Source organism: Carassius gibelio, chromosome A18, assembly GCF_023724105.1.
Source record: "Carassius gibelio isolate Cgi1373 ecotype wild population from Czech Republic chromosome A18, carGib1.2-hapl.c, whole genome shotgun sequence".
NCBI lineage: Eukaryota > Metazoa > Chordata > Actinopteri > Cypriniformes > Cyprinidae > Carassius > Carassius gibelio.
The window spans coordinates 22,445,009-22,468,648 of record NC_068388.1 but is presented as its reverse complement, the minus strand read 5'-3'; the positions used below and the strand labels follow the sequence as shown (position 1 = coordinate 22,468,648).

The following is a 23,640-nucleotide window of genomic DNA, read 5'->3' as shown; positions in this document are numbered from 1 at the left end:
TCAGCTTGAATCTTCCACAGTTTGAGTTTTTTGTAGAGCATTTTCACAGTTTTTGGGTGTGACCGCTGCATTCATTTGCATAAACTGCTTAAATTCCTCAAGTTATCATTCTTTGTGTGTCACTAACTAACACTGGATGTTTATGATTATGTGTGGCAAAAATGTCAAAAAGAGGCAAAGCACATCAATGGAGCATCTCAGAGTTATAAGTAATCAACATTAAGACACTTATGCACTACTATTAAGGTTTGGGGCCATTAAGGTAATTTAAAAGTCTCTTTCGCTTATCTTTATTTTAAGGGTGCATTTATATGTTAAAAAAATACAATAATAGTATGAAATATTATTACAATAGAAAATGGCTTTTCTAGTTTAATAGATTAAAAAAATTATGGAATTCTCCTGTTTTTTTATTTTTTTATTTTTTATTTTTTATTTTTTTTTAGCAGCCGTTATTCCAGTCTTCAGTGTCACATTGATCCTTCAAAAATCAGAAATTCTGAAATGCTGTTTGGGTGCTTAAAGTTTTGGGGAAATTTCGCCACTTTTTTTTTTTTTTTAGGATTTTTTGATGAATAGAAAGTTCACAAGAAAGGAATATTTACATATTTTATATGTAATATAGTTTCTATTGTAATAATTAAAAGTCTTTGCTGTCACTCATGGTCCGTGACCAATGTAATGCATCATTGCAGAATAAAGGAATTATATAAAAAAATAATAATAATCTCACTGACACCAAACCTTTGAATGGTAGTGTATCATTCTTGCTTAAAATTAATATTTGTGTGTGTGTGTGTGTGTGTGTGTGTGTGTGTGTGTGTGTGTGTATATATATATATATATATATATATATGCATTTAATAGTCATGTGGTGATGGTAATCTTATGAAATGAAATACACTTAATCTTAATTTTATTAAATGTTTTATTAAATGATTTACACTTATTTTGATTGGTGAAACCAAAAGATAATATTCATAACAGAATAAATGTGAAATAATTATAATAAGAAAACTAATAAATATAATAAACTAACCAACATTAATCTTGAGTTTCAAAACTAACAAATATAAGTCTTTAATGTTAACTCTGAATTCTGATTAAATGTGCCTGATTCAAAGTTATTAATTAGCTGATATATGCACACCATTGACCAAACAGCAATTGTAAATAATTATTGTTGTTATTTTTGTATTACTCCATCATTTTGCAATACTTTACTATTGATGATTGTTGTCATATGTAAAGAATGAAATGTGATCTATAAAGTTTAGCTTTGAGTTTGTGAAGCTACGCTTGCATCCCAGACATGTATTGTCATCACTGCCATCCTCATGAAAGAATATGCAGAATGCCGTGAACTCTGTGTGCAGAATAGAGTTGAACGTAGAATACGACACAACCAGGTTTAGCTGCAGTGTGTACATGGTCACAGTGTGTGTTGGAATTGTAAATCACCCTGAGCTGCCGTCATTCATTCTCGGTGTGTGCATACTCTATGAAAGCAACTCGACTGATCCCAGGACAGACATTTAGGAGCTCTGCTAAATTTCTCCGGGCTGTTCTTACGCAGCAGACTGGCCTTTCAGAGCACATTTGCTCTAATTGAATGGGATTTCTTGACTCTCTCTCTAGGCCTGCTCTAAGGGGAACATGGTCCTGCACAGCTACGGCATGCTGCTGCCCTGTGGCATCGATAAGTTCCACGGCACTGAATACGTCTGCTGCCCGTCTACTCGTCCTGAAGAGCCCGCACCTCCTGCTTCACCTTCTAACGAGCTAGATGATGAGGAAGAGGATGAGGATGAGGCGGTGGAGGTGGAGGAGCCTGCTGTTGAGGAGGAGGAGGAGGATGATGATGATGATGATGAAGTAGTAGAGGAGAGGTAATGTAGTGCATACACATGATCTTCTGAAATGAGTCTTACGATGTATTCACACCAAACGCGATTTAAATTATTTGCACAGGTAGATTACATACAAAGTCAATGCAAGGACGTGAATATAGGCGAATTCCTGACGTGAGATTTCCTGACGTAAATTTAACGTGAGATATTTGCCTCGATAGTGTCTTCCGCGCAAGTAAAATTTTTTTTTAATCTTGTGCAAGTGAAGAGCTAAAATATATGAAACATAAAATAAAAACATACGAGTGGCATGAAAAACATCCCGCGAATAATCTAGAGCGAGGGACGCGATGGGCATATTCTCTTCTTGTTTGGTGTGAACACACCATAAGGGCTTGTTTACACCAAGGACAATGACTGTAAAGATAGTTTTAATAGTTTTAAAAATAATTAATTTTTAATAGCAGTAGCATTCTGTAGTGGAGTATACACCACAACTACAACAATAACGACACGGGATCAATCTCGGTACAATGACTTTCAGAAAGATTTTATCCGGTTGATCAACAAATCAAATACCGACAGTCAATTAGAATTAGCGTTTTAACATGGCAGACATCTTAACTTTAGTATATGTTTATAATAAGCAGGAGTTTTTTGTGCGTTGGTGTCGATGCAAATATATAGTTGTCATTAAAGTTATCTTTATTGTGATTGGTTTTAGTGTAAACGGGCCTTTAGTTCACTGTGGTTTGTGGTTTCAGAAATAAGGGCTTAATCATTTACCACAATTTCAATTAAATTAATTTACCACAATTAATCATACACTATCAACAAGAATTTTTTTTTTATACATTTTATATTTACAGATAAATTGCATTGAAACTTTGCCACACGAGGCCAAGGTTGCGTGTTTTTTCAAGGCTTTTTTTATTTTATTTTTTTTTTATTTTTATTTTTTTTGTATCTCGGATCAGTTTTAAAAGGCTCCAAAGTTTCAGATCAGTTTTAAGAAATCATAAAGAAAGAAATTAAACCATTTTAATGTCTATTTATATTTGTATGCACTATTGTTCACATGTTTAAGGTATCTTGTGCTCGCCAATCTAACTTAGTAATTGCTAAAAAGCGGCTTAGTCACAATGTCATCATTTTTTGTATTGTCAATTATTTACTTACAGCCTCCATAACCTCCTCAAAGCAAATGCTCCAGCACGCTTTTCAAAGGATGATGTATTGGTGTGACTGAGCTGTCGTATCTTATTATGATTTGAGGAGTAGTTGCTGAAACATCATGTGTGTGTGTGAGCGTACACTGTGTGAGTGTAGTGTTGGATAAATTAGGTTGACCATCTGGATATTTTCGAGTGCCATGCCTTTGACCTCTGGCAGCTGCTTGATTCACTTCCATAAATCATAAAACCTCCAACCTGTGCTCCTCCTCTCCCTCCGTTTCCCATGTTCTCCTTCCCTCTCATCCCACTTATGTCAGTTTTATCATGTCTCCTCCTCCTTATTTCCTGAATTACTGTCCTTTGTATACATTTCACCTAAAAATAAAACGTGTCATAATTTACTTTAGAATCACTGATGTACTAAAATAGTTTTTGATGTTTTGAATTAGATTGTATTTCTGTAGTATATTTTATTATACTTTTTTTTTCATAAATGTTTAATGTCTATATATAGTTTTGAATTAGTGTGTGTAATTGCGTGTAATTTTTGTTACTTTAGTACTCAATCTCGAACTGGTCCAAAACGAGAAATGTAGCCTTTCATATGGGTTTAACAATAATAACCCTGTCATTTACTCTCATTTCAAGAAAGACACAATTTATCCTATGAATCAAAAAAGGCTATTTGTAAAAAAAAAAAAAAAAAAAATGTTTAAGCTGCTCATAAATACAAATTAAAAGAGCTTTTTTATTATTATTACTTGGGCAGCAATACTATTTTAAATGTTGAGTAGGGTGTAGATTGGGACTCTACTGCTGTCTGTTTAAATAAAGGCTAAAAGGTAAGTGTAACCGGGCTGACAAGACATGAGACGTGTGGATCCATATGCAAGGTTTTATTGGACAGAGATGTCATAACAGGCATGGATCAAACACTGGCAAACTGGTTTATAGAGGGCATGAAACAAAAATAATCCTAGGGCATGCATGGGTCTTCAAGGAGCGTACAATATCCAGAGGGCTAAGCAAGAGGGGGTAATCCAGTATCCAGAAAAAAAAGGGTCAAAACACGATTAACAAGGCAAAGCAAGAGAAAGACTAAACTATGAAAAACTATAAACTAAAACAAGACTATGAAAACAAACATGGAATGGCTTGGTATTGAAGCTATTGTTATGGGAGGGATATGCGCAGAACAATACTCGGCACTGTGTGAACGGAAGTCCAATGCTTATAAAGCGATGATTGTGCTGTGTGTGTGTAATTGGAGGCAGCTCTGTGTGATTGTTTTCAGGTGAATGTTATTGGTGCAATGGAGCATGGGAAATGTAGTCCAGGGTGTGCTGTGTAGTGTGCTGTGGAAGAGTACCTCTGGTTGTGATTTAACAGAAGTTCAGTGACCGGATCGTGACAGTAAGAAAAATGTAACTTCTAAACCATGTTTATTCTATATTTTTATCCTTTTTTAGCAATTCTGTTGCCAATGAGCAGCCCACTCCAGAGGACACAGCTGAAGAGGAGCAGGAGGAGGACGACGGAGATGAGGAGGACTACCACTACGTGTACGAAGATGAAGAGGACGACCGAGACAGTGAGGAAAAGGACATGAAGAAAGAGAAACCTGCCATCCCTGAAAGCCAGGATGGTGACAGAACTCTGCAGGAACTGGAAGGTCGGTATCACACTGTTTCCTTCATTAATTTACATAGTCACAGTGATTCATTGATACGTATTTCTGGTCCTCTGTACTATAGAGGTTTACAATTATAGACTTTTTTATTTTTTTATTTATTATTATTATTTTTTTTTTTACATTTAGTTCTGAAAATAAGTATACATTTTATTTTTTGCCTATTTGTCTATACATCCTATATATCACAACAGCCGGGGTCCAGAAATAAGTCTCATTCATTTTTTTCCATAGAGAAATATATTTTCTTTGATCAGTTATGTAAACCTTGCAAGAAAAGATCTTGACTCTGATAAAGCCACACGTCAGTGTGATTTTAACTTCATTTTTTAAAAATCTGCATGCTACGGCCAAAATTATATTACCCAGAATCCTGATAAAGATGAATGCACCAATCAGAGAAGTCGCTTGCTGCCATGGAAACAAAATTATGGCAGAGCTCAGCAGTGCTCGCTAGCCGTGAAGCATGTCATTAAAAAATTTCCCTACAGAAATCTCAAACTTGTGTGTTTGTAGGTATCTGAATATTTTGCTGTGAAGTTCATTTGTTTTTATACTAATGGCTCGTTCACACCAATAACAAACAACTATTACTAAAAAGATAATAATTGTTCTAAATTGAGAATAGGGAAGTCCACACCTCAAATATAATGATAACAGAGGAAAATATTGTTGGAATTTTTTTTTTTTTTTTTCTTCAGCTGATGACTGATAAAAGTGCATATGTGACCCTGGACCACAAAACCAGTCTCAAGTGTACATTTTATGAAAGCTTTCTAAATAAGCTTTCCATTAAAACTTAACTAACTTAACTTAAGTATGGGTTATTAGGATTGGATGATATTTGGCCGAGGTACAACTATTTGAATATCTGGAATCTGAGCGTGCAAAAAAAAAATCTAAATACTGAGAAAATCGCCTTTTAAAGTTGTCCAAATAAATTCTTATCAGACGTATTACTAAAGTTATCTATATTTATGATAGGAAATTTACAAAATATCTTCATGGAATTAATATCCTAATGATTTTTTGGTATAAAAGAAAAATCGATAATTTTGACCCATAAAAGGTTTTTTTGCCTTTTGCTAAAAAATATACCCCAGCAACTTAAGACTACTTTTGTGCTCCAGGGTCACATATAGCTAATCAGAATCCACCGGACTATAACAAACTCGCGTGGATGTTAATGTAGTTATCGTTATAGTTGTCGCCTTTAGTCATTCCTCAATGAATATTCTAGGTGCAAAGTCTATGGAGGAAGTAAATGGGAAAGATTTTCTGGACCCAGGGTAAAAATAAAAAAAAGTGCGCGGTCATTGTTGCGCTCTATAGTTGAATGGCATTACTCATAGCTGCCCCCGGTGGCTGGAGGCTCTAACTGCGCCTCCCCTCCTGTATTAGCGGTGTGTTCTCTGGAGGCGGAGACCGGCCCCTGCCGTGCCTCTATGCCTCGCTGGCACTTCGACATGCAGCAGAGGAAGTGTGTGCACTTCATCTACGGAGGCTGTGCCGGCAACCGCAACAATTTCGACTCAGAGGAGTACTGCATGGCCGTGTGTAAACGTTTGAGTAAGTCACTCGTCACCAAGGACTCCGTCCCCTTCTGCTCCGCCCTCTTTGCTTTCTCTCACAATACTAATGCTATACTAGTTTACCCAGATGTGAATTTCAAAACAGCCTTGCTTTTAAAACAGTGTTGCAATCTTGCAATACAATTGCAAGATTGATAAAATACATGTAATGCATAAAATACATACAATGTAATTACCTATTATTGTTTATTAGTAGTTTATTAGTAGTTGTACCACTAATAATAATTTGTCATTGGAATATTATCAAAATGATAAAATTTTACTAAAGAAAAAAAAACACGCAAGGGCATGTGTTTTTACCACAGTTAATGTTTTATTGGTTTAATCTTATTTCATTCAGTCTATCCTGTTATTTCTGTTTGTGCAGTGTCCCATTCTTTGTTATTCGGTCTTTGCTTTTGCTTTGTGTGTCTTTCAGTTCTAATCTGCCAATGTTTTGAATGTATGTAAGAGTAGAAACATCATCCTGTGTTCCTTTGGCAATATTAAATGATGGGTTTAATATGGTGGGGAGTTTTTTTTTTTTTTTTTTTTCACATTAACCTTCATAATCCAAGGTTTCTCTTGTGCTCTTATCAGTCTAGATGCTGAAGACGGTTTGTTCTCATCAGTATGCATGTCTGATGTTGCCTTTTGTGCACTGCCTTATGGGTAATCATGTCGGTCTTGTCATCTGTATACTAAGGAAATCTGATTTGAACTCATATCTTGATCATAGCGTGCAGAGCTGTGCAGTAACTCTTAAGATAAATGCTAAGGCGAGCGGTTCTGTCAGAAGAGAGCTATTCAGAGGACAGGATGAAAGGAATGGGAAATGAAGTACTGTCTGGTTCTCTCAGAATCAGGGGAAATACAAAGTCATCTCCTGAGTCGTGGGAAGCTTATTCTTCGCTTTGGTCCGATCTTAGTTGTCTCTTTTTCTTGTCAGCTGCCGCTCCTTCTTACCTGTCTTTAAGTCTTTCTATCAATTTGTTTGTGTGTGTGAATGTTTAAAAAATGTGTTGCTATAGGACATTTCCTTCAACTCTGAAATGTTTCAGTAAGCACTAAGTCCTGCCTTACATTTTGTCCAAAAGCGAATCTTATAAGACTGCATAATTTGCTGATTACATAAGCCCCTTTCACACTGCCATTCCGGCAAATACACGGGTAAAGTGTTCTGCCAATTGTTCCCGGGTCGCTAGATTTTGCACTTTCACACTTCCAGTGATTACCCGGAATATGTGCGTGCTTTCACACAGAACCCGTAAAGATCCCGTAATGACACGTGACATCAGCGCGTGACGTGTAATGTACGAGTCGAAAACGCTAGGCACGTTATACTTTCACTGAAGCAAGCAAACGATCTCAGCGTCAGCACGGAAAGTGAGGAACTAACTGATCCCTGCCTTATTACAGTTTGCACATATGTTTTCGTCGCGAATGTTGATCTTCCTTCACAACAGCCGGTAAAAGAGTCGCACGATAACGTGCGTCATCACTACGACTCTGCATTAGATCTGGCTTTTGTTCACACAGCGCTCGTCCCGGGTTGAAACCGGCAATGTTACTTGGTCCCCGACACTGGTTCATTGTCGGAATCAATCCCGGGACGTGTTTGCTTTCACACAGAAAGTGACCCGGCAATGTCCCGATATAAGCCGGGTCCGACGTGCAGTGTGAAAGGGGCCTTTAGAGTCAGCAACAGCCTATGCTTCTGCAATGCTGTGATTCCTAAAAATGCTTCCTGTCTAGTGTTTGAGAGAGAGCTTCACTTTTTATAATCTCCCTCCCTTTACTCCCTCAGCTGTGCCGCCCACCCCTCAACCAACAGATGACGTGGATGTGTACTTCGAGACCCCAGCAGATGATAAAGAGCACAGCCGTTTCCAGAAGGCCAAGGAGCAACTTGAGATCAGACACCGCAACCGCATGGAAAGGGTGAGTGAGATGTCACTCATTTACATCTGGTCAATGAACAGTTGTTGTCATGTGACATTATGGAGTTGTTTCCATGTGGCTAGTGAGATCCCAGCCATTGTTTGAGCCCCAAGTGATTTGAATATGTTGCTCTCACCAGGTGAGGAAGGAGTGGGAGGAGGCTGAGAGCCAGGCCAGGAACCTGCCCAAAGCTGAGAGACAGACACTGATCCAGGTACACCTCAGCTGCCATGCCAGAGGACATCTCCTTTTCGATGTGACCGTTTAGTCATGGGGTTTTTATTATTCTCTCTGCAGCACTTCCAGGCTATGGTGGAGTCCTTGGAGGAGGAGGCAGCCAGTGAGAAACAGCAGCTGGTGGAGACTCATCTTGCCCGGGTGGAGGCCATGCTGAACGATCGCCGCCGTCTTGCCCTGGAGAACTACCTAGCCGCTCTGCAGGCTGATCCACCAAGGGTGAGACGATACACCACATCTAAAAACCTACTAGACCCGTTTACAACTGAAAGGAACATCCTCTTTGGTGGTAAATGCAGGTGTTAGATGCTTTGTAGTCTGACAACTTCTACTTTCTTGATCTAGTAAAAAAAGATGCATGACAAATAAGTGAGTGTCCACAATCAAAAATATCCTTAAAAAGTGTTATAAATATACTTATATTGGTTTCATATGTATTGTAATATGATACAAATAAACTTTTAAAATATAAATAAATGTAAAAACAATGTACTTAATTTTAAAGAAAATCTTTAATTATTTAAAAAATGTATTTTGGTGTAACCATCAGAAAGTAATATATTTTTGTTATACCCGGAATACTTGTTGCTGTGCTAATCTTAGTTTTTTAAGAGTTTAAAATCTTTCTCATGTTGAGAAGTTTTTTTTTATTTTATTTTTTTATTCACTGGTATTAATTTATAATGAATATATAAATACCAAAACATTTATGTAGAGTCGTACCAAATTACATTTACAACCTGAACTAACTTTTCCTTGTCATAAAGAGGTCGGTTAATCTGGTATTTTAAGAGACTTGTCGACACACGGTCATGAAGGTCTGCTCGTGTCCTGTTATTTCCTGCATGTTGGTTGCACCACATGACTTTGGTTTGGCTGAAAGGTGTTTTCCAAACTTTGAGTAAAGCAATTTTGTAACTTTTTATTTTTACATTTATAAAGCTTTTTTTTTTACTTCGAAATGATTATAATTATTCTAGTTCTATAATAAATAGATTTTACCAAACCAAATGTTTTTCTTTTGCAAAATTTATTTTATAGAGGCTTTTTTTCCACCATAATGTCAGGACGGTTGTATCAAAATTAAATTAAAAACATGCTCATCATAGAAGAGGTCATTGAATGTATAAAATTGCATATCATTTAATAAATTTTTCATGTCAATGACCCATCAGTTGAGATGCGTTTGAGATTCATGTTAATACCAGGTGTGGATGGTATTGTGTCTGTGTTGACCACATGTATGTAAATACCAGCCCTTTGTTGACTCGGAGTGACTTCCAGCATTGACCAATCGCTTCCAGTTTATTAATGAACATGCATCATCTGCAGTCATGTGAGAAATGCATGATCTGTTAGTGAATAAAGGAAGTCTGTGAGATAAATGCTTCCTTGAAGGATTGTTCTCCTCTCATAATGACCAGATAACAATTCTCATACTCGAGTCTCTGATGGGCGATGGTTGCCTTTTTCTCTCTGCTGTGTGATTTAATGGTGGCAGATTACCCGTCCTCTATTACCCTGCTGAAAGCTCATAATGGGGAGGGTGGCTTCAGATATTAATTTGAATTTTTCAGCATCTCACTAATCCTCTTGTTATTGCTCTGTGCTGCGGATCTTGCGGCTCTTTGAACCTAGCGCTGATTCACGGATCAGCCAGCTCATAAGGAGACGTCCACCTGACTCACCCTGCCTTTGTGGTCAGTTTATCTTCTCTGTCTGTGTCCGCAGCCCCACCGTATCCTGCAGGCTCTGAAGAGGTATGTGCGTGCCGAGAATAAGGATCGTCAGCACACCATCCGCCACTACCAGCACGTCCTGGCCGTGGACCCCGAGAAGGCCGCCCAGATGAAGTCCCAAGTCAGTGTTACCCATCTGCCTCGCATTCCTGCTAAATCCTGTTTTCAGTTTGTTTGTTTTCTGACCTTGCATAGTTGTTTTTTTTTTGTTTTTTTTTACTGTTTTACTTGCCTTTTGGTCCCTGCTTAAAGGTGCACTAAGCGAATTTTGCCAAACGATGTTGATATTTGAAAGGACCAAAACAAACACACCCATACCCCAACAGGAACTCGCCCCGTTTTGATAACATCCACCCAACACGTACGTACACAACCCTGGGAGCGACGATAGTAGAGTCTCTTATGCCTGCCAGTAAATATAAGCGATCTGTTTTACTATGGTAATTCAACGTAAACATCTATGTCTATCTGGCATCTTCCGCTATCTATAATCGATCTGCTAATATCTGTCCTGTGCATCTACTCGGCGCTCTCTTCTCACTGTCATTACTAGACACGCCCCTCTGTTCCGATACCGTGGTCTAAAGCTTTTTTTTATATTGTTTAGTGCACCTTTAATATTTAAAGGCCATAAATGATCCATTTTCAGAATAATTTCACAAAAAGGTTTAAAATTTGTGGCTGTTTGGCAAAACAGTGGTGTTTGAAATAAAAAAAAACGATCATTGTTCCGTTCAACTAGTAGTGCAGAAATGACATATTTCTCCTTTAATCGATGCAAATGTTTTCTGTATGTATGTACGATGTTACTAGGATTGTCCAGGAGAGCCACAAGTGATTCTCGCGTTAGAAACATTCTCTGAGAGATTAGCACTGCACTGCTCCTGTGTAACTTCAAACTTAGCAAGTTGGCTGAAAGGAACTTTCATGTTTAAGCCAATGGCGTGGCTTTATAATTAGCATTCGGGACTGGCCGCAGTCAGCAGTGATGTTTGTCATGGTTTACAGGAAAATCATGGGAAACGAAACCCACATTCACAACAATGTCTTGTGTGTTCGTTTACTGGCTGGTGGCAGTTCCTGTTTATTTCAGATTTAATTAGTGGCAAACTTCCTGGTGTCTAGTTCTGCGCCTGGGTTTGTGCAAAACAAAGAATAAAATCCTTAACTTCTATTTTCTTATTTTCGAACTTAACGAATACATATCTTGTAGTCCTTATCTTGTTTGTTTGTTTGAAAAGAATGTTCTTAAGTCATCATAAATAATGTCTATTAAGTTAGATTAACCTTCATCTTAAATCTTAAATCCCCAAACGTAAGGGTAACATAATACTAGCTACATACAGTATAATTCATATGTATGGAGTGACATTATTGATCGCTGATGTAAAAACAATGATTGATCATGTGGCTTTTTGCCACATTCATTACCAACAACATTACTAAAACATTAATCAAATCGGAACATTTATTTAAATTTTATAGTTAATTTTTTTTTTTTATTATTTGTTTTGTTTGTTTTATAGTTCATTTTAGGACTTAAGATTTTCACTCTAGACCGACAAGCACAAATTAATGAAATGAAACACCTGTTGTGGTGTAAATAGTGTGTATAAATATGATTATTACAATAATATGCATGTAGTGTAAAAAGACAGTCTTTGAGGTGTTTTTCATTGAGCCAATCAGAAAATTTTCAACAAGAGCTGCCAAACAATCAGATAACGACACTCAAGCTCAGTATTTGTTCTTAAATTAGATGTTCTTAAGAAAATATTTAATAACTTTTCCAGAATTGCACATTCTTACAAACCTCTTCTTGAATCCTGCCCCTGAATCTGTTCAACTGTTCAATAATGTTTATAAATGGGATGGGCTTTTAATGGCTAGTTCAGTCAAATGAAGATTCTGTCATCGTTTACTCACCCTCGTGTCCCATTGGACTGACGTCTGTGGAACACAAAAGGAGAAATTTGTCCTAAATATGTCTTGAGCATAGAAATCGCAAAAACCCTAATGGGATTTGAGCAGAAAGAGGATGTGAAGTTTTCCGTAAATATTATTTGTAATTTCAGTCTGAGCGTTTACAATGCTTTTGTTAGTTTTTTTGTTCTCTTTAGGTTCTTGACAGCCTCTGTGCTATTATTGTGTGGGGAATTACAGTTTATATCAATTTATATCCTCTCTTTTTTTGTGCTCCGCTGATGAAAGTAAATCATACAGGTTTGGACTGACCTGAGGGTGAGCAAATGATGACACCGTATTCATTTTTGAATGAACTATCCCTTTATCGACTGTCTCGTGTAGGTTTTATAAAAGCACTTAGTGTTAGAGCAAAAAATAGCAGTTAGACTGTCGACTCGTGGAGCTGCGCTTTATATAACCATGTATTTGAGAAATGGAGCAAATAAAGCAACAGGGTGACCGCTGTGTGCAGGAACTTTCTGAGGTCCAGACGGAAGACTAGAGGGTCTACAAAGACATTTTAGAGCAGTTTCCCCCTTCTTCTATCTCTTTAGATATATAGGCCCGTCATTGCCATCTGTTGCTGTTTTCTGAACATTGCACACAAATGTGGTGACAACAAAGGAACAGGCGTGGTTGCTCGTCTCTTCTCTTCACTGATTGCCACAGCATGTGTTACATTAATCCATCCAGCAATACACAACCACAGACATGTCCCATCCTGCAGAACGGAGTCGTCTTAGAAATATCATCTTGTGCAAGTGTTTTAAAAGTGTGTCTGGGTTTCTTAGGTGATGACCCACCTGCGGGTGATTGAGGAGAGGATGAACCAGAGCCTGTCTCTGCTTTATAAGGTGCCCTACGTCGCAGAGGAGATCCAGGACGAGATCGGTAAGTGAGGAGATCTGGACCAGGTTTTGTCAGATTATATTACTTGTATCATGAAATTGAGTAACACGGTGAGTACCAGTGGCAGGTATTTTCCTCTGTTGCTAGGTAACAACTCAGAAGGTGTCCGCTTCAGTGTGTTACTCATGTTTTTGTCTGTTTCGTTTTACTGCTGACCGTAAATGCACCACATTGTCTGCTGCTGAGAAATACTGCTTCTGTCTGCCACGGATCCACCGCAGGAGATTGTGAGATGTTTGCTTGCAATACTCAAGTGCAGCCATCCAGTTATTATTTCTTGTATTTATTTTTTTAGTGGCTTTGGTTCTGGAAGTATTTTTCTCATGCATTTTCTCCAGTGAATTGAAAGAAGCCATGAACCAAATCAACATACTCGGGGATGAATCACAAAATTGCTAAATTTGATTAGAAGCAAAAGGAGAAAAAAAGAAAGAAATTGTGTATTTAAAAAAACTACAATCACTGGAAATATGATGTAATCAAATGAGAAACTATAGTACGAACTACGATTACAATTATTAACTCATAATCAATGAGAATTGTAGGAAGACTCTTGTAGCAATTGTGATTTGTGGTCATTGCTAAACCCTCCTTTTTTCCATAATGACAAAAACTCATCACTGTGCAGGATTGTGGGTAGTGTAGTTCTTCAAAGATATTTCAATGGTAAAGCTTGCATAAAATACTCTCGACTGCAAGCTCACATTCAGATTTATAACATTATTGCAAAAAATCAGTTTCCTTTAGGGGGAAAATGTTTAAGATTCTCGGTTTCTGTACAACCAAACAACTAGCAGTTCACGTGACTTAAATAGGCAGACTGTATGTAATCAATACTGATCCATTCTTGCAAGTTAAGTCAGATTACATTTAAACATATCGTGAACCGAACCCCTAACCTCTCTTTTCAATGCGTCTCGCTTGATGTGAATCACTAGTGCACATATGAGCTCGACAAACTGGACTCTGATGTCTGACTCTAAAGCTCCCTTGATTTATCATGGATAAAGCTGTACAAAGATATTCTGTCTTTTTTATGCATTCTTTTGTCCTGCTTTGAGCTTTTAGTCCCCTAAACAACTGCACAATCTTTCTGCATCTCAGATAATTACACCTGTATGAAAACTTGCCTTCAGAAATTAGCGCTCTCTCTCACACACACACACAAAAGTGTAATTTGGCTTCCCTTTTATCACTCCGTTTGAAAACATCCCATCGCAATCAAAGTAAATGACAGTGTTCTGAAGCGTTTGTTGCGCCGTCCTCTTTGTTTCAGGTGGAAACCGTCGAGCTGTTCCCAGAGACAACCCTCTGCACTTGCATTTTTTTTTTCTCTCTCTCTTTTCATCTTTTTCGTTCGTTTTATGAGAGGAGCCGTGGCATTGTGTAGTATAGATGAGACTAGTGTGAGGGGTTTGACAGAACTGGGTCAAGACTCCTCCAGACTCCCACTAGTGTGTGTAGATGTCGTTTTTAAGCCAGACTCTGTGCACAATGTTTTTGCAAGTTTAAAGAAGTAGAAAGAGTCATTTTAGCTTCAGCGATGCCTGGAAGTGCCGCAGTATGGAACCTCGTAATGGATAATTGATCGCGTTTGTGACTGCGTGGTGCCACGTTTAATGGTTTTAGGAATGGATCACTTCCTGCATCTCTTGCCTCCTGTGATTTTTCGGTTTTTAACCATGTTCCTCTCTGCATCTCCCAATTCAGATGAACTTCTGCAGGATCAAAAGGCAGATATGGACCAGTTCCTGTCCTCCATCTCTGAGTCTCAGCCTGATGTTACCGTGTCCTCTGAGGAGAGCGTGGAGGTTCCTGCCTTTGAAGGAAAGCCTTTCCGCCCCTTCCAGGTCAACTCCCTGGGCTCCCCCGCTGAACCCGAGGGTACGTTTCTAGTCTAAATTTACACAGGCAAACCTTTCAGGCTCTCGGCTGCTCTCCTCGGTCTCTCGATATGGCACTGTGGCCGAGGCAGGTTTTGTATCCGTGTCAAGCCACTATTATCCACTTCACCACTGGAATAAAACCGCTTTAACCGTCTTAGCTGGTTTAAGCTGGTCTCCCAGCCTGAGTTAAGCCTGCTCACCTGAAAAGTGTCCAAACCCCTTCTAAAACCAGAAAACCAAAGACCAGCTCAGACTGGTTCAAGTTGTTTTTCATCAGGGTTGGACCCCATGGCACTTTGGAAGTTAATACCCTTTGGAAAACTGAATCATATTTCCACTTCTTACTGAATTTTATATTTCGTACCATTTCTAACACTGAGAGCATTCAGTGGAGGTTTGATCTGATTTTCTGTAGTAACTCCAAGAGAATATGCTTGTTTAGTAGGCTAAATGGTTATCTAAAGTAGCTATAAAATAACTTATAACTTAATCTGAATATTATTATATGATATGTACATTTGATATAGTAATTTTATGTGATAGGAGATTTGTTGACAATTGTTTATGCATCTACATTCATCAGTATTTGGCATGGCACCAGTTAGAAAACTCATTATTACCCACAGCCTACTAGAGTGAATCTTATAAAACCTGCTAGGGTCATATTTCACATTTAAAAAAGCATTTAAATACAGAAAAAGGTTTGTTGAGGTGTCTGGCTCTTGTTTAAAGTGTCTGATTTGAGCCAGTATTAGCTTCTCTCTCTCTGGCAGGACGAGGTCTGTTCTCGTTAGCGTTCTCTAAATGCACCGAAGTCCAAATATTGCACTCTGGCCGTAGGTTTCTGCTTCTCTAAGCTTGCCTGAATCCCCGTTGGCATTGCCTTAAACACCACCCCATTTGAAGTTCAGCTGAAATCATAAAGCCTGAGGCTCTGGCGTCGCACTGCAGCCAAGTGCTTGAAAAATCTCTCTCTTTCTTCGCCCTGGCCTGCCTGAGCCTGCCAAGCCTTTAAGGAAACTGCAAAACTGTGAAATTAAAACGCGATCTACAAAAAGAGCAATGTAATAAACACATTAGACCCCAGGAGGGCTTTCATTAGAAACACATCCTGGGTCTTTCTTTCCCCTTTTCTTTGATTTTGTTTTCTTTATCATTCTGTCCCTGCGGGATTCTCCTCTCCGTCCGCAGACACAGCTTGATGAGCCTGACTACTTCTCTTTTACTCACCTGTTTTTTTTTCTTCTCTTTTTCTATTCCAATCTTTTCTTGTTTTGTCTTTTGCTTGAACGCACTTCCTAGGCGATCTCTCTGAACCCCCTCGTGCCTTCAAGAAAGGTGGGTCTCCGCTGCTTCTCTGTGTCTCTTTCTTCTTCAGCGCTTAAATGTTCTGTTTGCTGTTTTTTTCCTGCGTTTTGTTAATTTTTTTGCATAAAGGGCTGGGTATTGCATTTCTTATATCTTATTTTGATTCTGTCAGATATTGGTTTAATTTTGGAATATTTCAGTATGTCAGGATGCCTGTTTTTATATAAAACAGTATTTTTCTTTGTGACCACTAAAGTGCATTTCATCAATCGTGAGTATAATAAGAGCAATTATTATGCTGATCATAAACCGTTATTAAAAACTCCATGCAAAATGGGGAAAAGAGAAAGTAAGTTTATTGGTCTTGTATTCACACACCTAAAGTAGAGGTTTTTGTCGCCATGTCCTGGATTAATATTATTGTTTTAATTAATTTAAATATATTATTATAAGAATTTTTCATTTAAAAAAATTATATATAAAATAATACATATTTAATAATTTAATCATCATCATTATTATCATTTAATGATTTAATCTGTAATTGTGGGATTTAAAAAAATCTATGTCGGATATATATATATATATATATATATATATATATATATATATATATATATATATATATATATATATATATATATATATATATATATATATATATAACCCAGCCCTACTTGCATATCTTGAAACATCTCCCCATCTGTCCTCATATTTTTACTGTATTTCCACCCCATGCTTTTGCTCTGTCCGTCCCTTGAGTCCTATTAGCCGTCTTGTTCTTAGTGTCCTCTCTCAGACCGAACATCCCATCCCTCTGTGTCTGGCTGGAAGAGCTTTGCCTATTGAAGAGTCCAGGCAGCTTGTTAAGATAATTAGCCCTTTGGATGGGGAAGGAGTCCAATGTAAATGTGCTGTGTGCTGCTAAAGCAGTTATGTCTGCCTTACTATCTGCCTCGGTCAGGAAGACAAATAACCTGATTCACCATGTTGACGGATCCTTAGCACACATTTGCTGCTTATCAAGCTAAAGGCCGTTCACACCAAGAACGATAACTAACTATAAAGATAACGATATTAGCGTCCACACCAGCGAACGATATTGTTTGTGTATTCTAAGAGGACGCGCATCTGCAGCTTTAAATTATCAAGCTCATTACAGCAGGATTGATTCTGATTGGTTGGCAATGTTTTTATCATTCATCAGAAAAAAAAATCGTTCTGAAAGTGATTGCAACGATATCGTTTCTCTGTGCCTTTATCGTTATAGTTGTGGTGTGGACTCCACTATTCTTTAATATTGAGAACGGTTTTTAGAACTATATCTTTATCGTTAACTTTATAGTTATCGTGCTTGGTGTGAACGGGCCTTTACTCTCGTCACTCTCCTTTTATCTTGTGCTTTTCATGATAAGAGCTCATCAGTTAGCAGTTCTGTCCCAGGACGGTTTAGCTGACCCATGGCAAGTTTTTGCTCCCAGATTTTACAATTGGAACATCAGCCTGTTTACCGTTTAACCTTGTGGTCCTGCCCCTTATGAATGCACGTATAAACCTATTTGCTAAATACTTGCGCCGAGAATTGACTTCTCATAGGCATTTTTTATATATATTGAATATATCTGCATTGTCTTTTAAGCAAAATACTTCGAATTTTGACCAGTTACTTCCATCAGTCAGAATACTATAGTCTGTTCCCAATCACATTTGATCAACATCAACAAAAGCCATCTTTACACAGACTGTTTAATGCTGCTCAATGGTGCTATACATAAAGTTGCAAAACATACATTGTCCAGACAAATCTAAATGCCTCCGATCGCCTTTGCATTCATATTCTCAGCAGAAATGTTGGTGATTGGTTGTAATGCTCAATGCTGTAAAAACATTCAATCTGATGCAATGTGAGCAGATCTAAATTTAATGCCACAATCGACACTGTTCATTTTTACTTGTTACACTACTTGTTACACTACTTGTTACATTTTACTTGTTACATTTCCAACTGCTGTTTAATAGTTTAGTTGCACATTTTTGCACTTTCATCTTAAATTTGTGGTTTATTTTTTGTTCATCTTGATTTTATTTTTGCCCCAAGACCATTGACTCTTGTCTAGTAAACATACTTGAGGTTGGGCTCTGACTCGAGCTAGTTAGCATCTTAGCAAAGCTCCAGGAACTACCTTTAAAACCAATCATAATGCATTAGAAACCATATAGCAGCACCCTACACCCACCCACACCACCTTAACATCCCGGTGACACCAGCCACAGTTTCTTCTGTGATTGTCAATATCTGATTTGTCTGGTTTTCGTTGTCTCATCTCATGTGTAAAGTCTAATTGTCTTTGACACACTTCACTTCCATGTCATGAAGTAGTTTGACTGTGTGTGTGTGTGTGTGGTTAGTGGTTCAGTCGTGCATGGTTAAGCTGTTGAACATAGTTGATCATTTAACATCGGTGACCTGCTGCTTTGACAGTCAAACAGTGAGTGTGGGTGAAGGGTATTGTTCTTCTCTTCACCAGTGAGATTTGCAACCAGGTCAAGGACTCATTTAGCCAGGTGTCTTTGGAAATTTCTAGAATTTACATACAATGTTTACCACAGAAAAATGCTATTCAGTTTTTTTTTTTCAGTATTATTTAAATATCATTGAGATACTATTATAGTTTTCATTAATATTTTAAATTAGGTCTTATTATTAGATTTCTATTTTATTTTTATTTTTGGTTTTGTTTTGCCTTTTTTTTAAATGCCTTTTATAGTGTTTTTTTTTTCAGTTTTTGTTTTTTTCTGGTTAGAACATCAAGGTAAACTAAATGAAAATTAGATATTTCAGCTAGTTGCCAAAAAAACATTTTTTTAGATTTATTGTATTTCAAGTAACATTTGTTTTTATTTTCTTATTTTTTTTTTTTTTATTTATAACCTTTTCATGTTAATGTAGTAAAATGACAGTCTAAAACGAATTGGTTTACGTGGACATAAAATGGGTTATGAATGAAGTTTCATGTTGACTTCAATTGTTGAATATGTAGGGTGAGTATATGTATTTATGGAGCCGTTACTGGAAACGAGTGCTCACAGGACGTCCCAAAACACTGATTCTACTAAGAGGAGACCCTTTGACCACAATAGATCACACCGCTCTCTCGGAGCTGAATGTTTACACTGAGCTTTTCTGTACTGATCCAGGAGGATTCTGGGTTCAGTGTGAGCTTCTACATCAGGCACTTAAATAAATGCATGACTAATGAAACAGTCTAAGTTGGCGTCCGGACTGCGTGACAAAAAAAAACAATTAGCAGGACATCAGGATTCTGGCCCAATTCGGATTGTACTAGAAGCTCAGGTTTTATATAGGTAGGTAAGTAGGTAGGTAGGTAGGTAGGTAGGTATACTATATGTAGATATTTAAATTATATGACAGCTACTGTTGGTCACAGACATATCTGTAAGCGTTTGAGTTGTATTAATTTCACAATGCAAGATTCCAGCTCGTCTTCCTGTCTCTGATTGGCTGTTCCCTCTGCAGGTTCTGGCATGAACAGTCTGGATGGTCTGATTGGAGCAGAGGAAAAAGTCATCAACAGGAAGAACAAGATCGATGAAAATGTGGTGAGCCCACCAGCCTGCCTCCAACACCACACACACTTTACTGATCCGTTGCGAACACTGTTCAAACTGCTGACACCAACTCTCATGACTGAAATTACATAAACATTTTTTTTTATTATTTTTTTTTTTATACACATTAACTTTGTGTGCTAATAATAAAATGAAGAATTGGCTTCATAATACATCTAGATAAACACTGACCTAATAGAGACCACCTGCTCTGTAAACTTTATTTGTATAACTATGGTCTCATAGTTATAACTGTGTCATATGAATTTCTTTGACTTGACTGTATTTGCAAGGCAGTACTAGCTTTCTTTCTTCACATTTGTCTATGGTTTGCAAACATTTTGACAACTAAATATAATAGTCCCCCTACTTTTTAAATCTAAATAATAAATTAAAAACATTTATACTTTGTAAAAAAAAAAAAAGTAATATTATTAAGATAATATGTTGTTGCCAGAATGAAATAATTGGAATCTTATATTCTCATTGTGCTTAAAAAAATATATATATATTTTTTTACATAAATTTAAATGCATTTATAACCTCATTTTTATGATATAGTTCCAAAACGGCTTTACAGACAGTACAACCTGCAGTGTTTGGCTAAAATCGACAGTTTCGTAATATTAACAACAAATCAAACAAATAAAATAATCACCATTAATCTCATGATTTCTGATCTGCCTTTAGAAAGTACTGTAGACTAAGAGGTTAAAAATGTCAAATTCTGTAAATGTTTCACTTTTAACTCCAATAATTTAACATAATCTTTATATTTAAATGTAATAGTTTAAACTCCTCTCATTGACATATATTGCTAGAATGTTAGCTGTTCAAAATCTAACCAAAGGTTATTGCATTGTCATATTATATGCATGTTGCATTATGATTGGGTTTCCTTGTTGCATTTATTTGCAAACTTGGTCCGTTTAAACATCTATGGCTAACCCAAAGCTTAAAATCTAACCTTACCTAAAACTTTAGCACTGTTCTGCTGCCTTGCAATCCCTGCTATCTCCTTCCAGATAGACAAATCTGGTCTTATCTCATTTATATCCCAGCATTCATTGCATGCCACGTTCACATATTTCCCAGGCACATTCCAGTCTTCTCTAATCACAGCTCACACGAGATCCCGTGTGCCTGTGAAGGGCTGAGCTGAACACATGCAATGCATGATTTTTTTTTTTGTTGTTGTTGCATGTTTGTGTTTCTAAAATCACATGTTTGTGAGAATCTAAGCTACGTTAAAGGGATAGTCCACCCAAAAATGAAAACCCTTGTGTTTTCCCTAACCTCTATTGGCTTTTTCTTCTGTAGAAGAATGAATGTTGGTGACCAGACAGTTTTGGTTTGTATTGCCTGCTATTTTATGGATAAAAATAGAGCAGAGGTCAATGGGAACTGAAACTGTTTGGTTGCCACAGAAGAAAAAAAGTTCTGCAGGTATGGAATGACATGAGTACATGATGAGTTTTCATTTTATTGGCAAACTGTCCCTTTAAACGTGCTCTTAGCCCCTTCATCGAATGTTTTTTTTGATTACATGTTGAGCTGTTTTGTTTTATAGCAAAACACTAAGATGAAATGTGTAATCTTTCCCTGAATTAAATGCAACCAGCCATGTTTTCTAACAAAGACATAGTCACTGTATCAAAGTTCATCAGTTATTTTGGATTTGCTCACAGTATTTAATACCCATCTATTGCTGTAAACAGCACAATAACCCCCACAGACATCGAGGGGGAAACGTCAGCCCAATATTCAGAATCAGTTTACATTTGGTCCCCCTTAATCTTGAGTATTAGTGTAAGCGCTTTCAGTAAACTAACACACACACTGTTCTGCACATCGCCTCAGGAAGTAACTGAGACTGCCCTGTCTGTTTTGACAGGTGATTGATGAGACTCTGGATGTTAAAGAAGTGATTTTGAATGGTGGTGATCCTCTGGTAAGTACAGCGCCCTCCTCTGCCCGACTCACGGTACTGTTAAACCTCAGACTCAGATTATGGGCTGGAGGGAGATTGCAGTAGGCCGCTTCTGTCCTATCTGTGAGCAAATATCATTTATGACCTTGTATTGTTTATCCACAAGCTTCCACGGCACGTGTGCATGTTTTTAACGCGATCGCATGAGAATGTCCGCTTGATACGGGGCTATCATCCTTCGTCATCAAAGTGAAATTGAGCACTAAACATTTGTGTGTGAAAATTGCCAGTCACTGCCGTAAGTGCACATTCAGTCCATTTAGCACTTTGTGAAGCAGATCGATACCATCAAACACATTCTTCAAGGGATAGTCCTCCCCAGAAATGAATATTGTCAGTTCACAGGAAGAACGATAGCTATATTTCAGTGGTATTATTATAAGTTCTTTGCATTTATGCCATCTGCTAGTTTAAAGCGACAGTTCACTCAAATATTTAAATTCTGTTAATTTACTCATTATGTGCTATAGGTCTCGCTGTACATAAGTTCCTTGCTTCAGCGGGTCGACAGCTCTTTGAGATGTCTAATTAACCATGTTTGTCAGTGCTCTTTGTGCTTTTGGAGTGTAAATACTGTAACGCTGCTGTTTATTTTTCCCTCCCAGTTCAGCCGTGGATCAGAGCAGGAGACGTTCCGCCCCCTGGCGGATGAGTTCAGCTTCGGAAGCAGCGCTCTGATTGGCCTGCTGGTGATTGCAGTGGCCATCGCGAGTGTGATTGTGATCAGTCTGGTGCTGCTGAGGAAGAGGCAGTACGGCACCATCAGTCACGGCATTGTGGAGGTGAGCTAACGGTCACACGTGACGCTCCATCATTCACTCTTAGTGTTTTCAGTGCATCCATGAGGACGATAACACAAAGGCTAGACAGGCTCTCTCAGTCGCTGTGAGGGATAATGCTCTCACTCAGAGAACACAAGGACAAGCAGGTTCAGGCTTATATACAATTAATTCTATACAATATTTAATAAATATACACTACCATTGAAAGGTTTGATGTCAGTAACATTTTTAAGAAATTAATGCTTTGATTAAACATAGTAAAACATTTATAATGTAACAAAAGATATAGATGGATAAAGCCGTTCTTTTGAACTTTCTATTTCATTACTGAAAAAAATGTTAAGCAGCGCAACATTTCTGAAATTAATAGTTCACCCCAAAATTTAAATAATTGAAAATGTACTCACCCTCAGGCCTTCTAAGTGTAGACGAGTTTGTTTTGTCATGGGAACAGATTTGGAGAGATTTCACTTTCTCAGCAACGGATGCTCTGCAGTGAATGGGTGCCGTCAGAATGAGAGTCCCAACAGCTGATAAAAACATCACAATAATCCACAGTCCATGTTTCTAATAAAAATCCATTATTAAAGTGGTGTTAACTTCAAAAGGTTGTTTCCAGCTAAAATAAAAGTCCTCTATCCATAATATTGCTTTCTCCAGTGAAGAAGTCGTCTTGTCTGAATCAGGAGAGAAATATGCAAGGATCAAAAACAGTTCTAAACAAATAGGTCTATGGATTTTAAGGATGGACTTTTTCACTGGAGGAAGTGTTATTGTAGATCATTATGGACTGGTATTTTGTCCAGAAGCAACGGTTTAAAGTTAAAATTTCTAAATAATGGATTTGCTTCTTTAAAATACGCAGTTTTTCTCTTCACAAGACTTTAACTGATGGACTGGAGTGCACTTGTGTTGTTTTTATCAGCTGTTTGGACTCTCATTCTGACGGCACCCATTCACTGAAGAG

At 37.6% G+C, this 23,640-nt stretch overlaps 1 protein-coding gene across 8 annotated transcripts in view; it reads left to right on the top strand.

Annotated features, from left to right (window-relative positions):
• LOC127934242 (amyloid beta precursor like protein 2) overlaps positions 1-23,640 on the top strand; it is a 71,048-nt gene that overhangs the window by 45,223 nt on the left and 2,185 nt on the right. For 2 of the 8 annotated variants that reach the window (XM_052531485.1, XM_052531484.1), the window contains exons 5-17: positions 1,639-1,889; positions 4,495-4,697; positions 6,117-6,284; positions 8,094-8,227; positions 8,367-8,441; positions 8,525-8,683; positions 10,196-10,324; positions 12,960-13,059; positions 14,788-14,961; positions 16,266-16,301; positions 19,810-19,892; positions 21,796-21,852; positions 22,497-22,673. In XM_052531485.1, coding sequence (XP_052387445.1) covers positions 1,639-1,889; positions 4,495-4,697; positions 6,117-6,284; positions 8,094-8,227; positions 8,367-8,441; positions 8,525-8,683; positions 10,196-10,324; positions 12,960-13,059; positions 14,788-14,961; positions 16,266-16,301; positions 19,810-19,892; positions 21,796-21,852; positions 22,497-22,673 — 1,746 coding nt within the window. The remainder of the gene's footprint in view (positions 1-1,638; positions 1,890-4,494; positions 4,698-6,116; positions 6,285-8,093; positions 8,228-8,366; positions 8,442-8,524; positions 8,684-10,195; positions 10,325-12,959; positions 13,060-14,787; positions 14,962-16,265; positions 16,302-19,809; positions 19,893-21,795; positions 21,853-22,496; positions 22,674-23,640) is intronic. The other 6 variants (XM_052531487.1, XM_052531486.1, XM_052531490.1 and 3 more) reach the window with 5 other exon arrangements.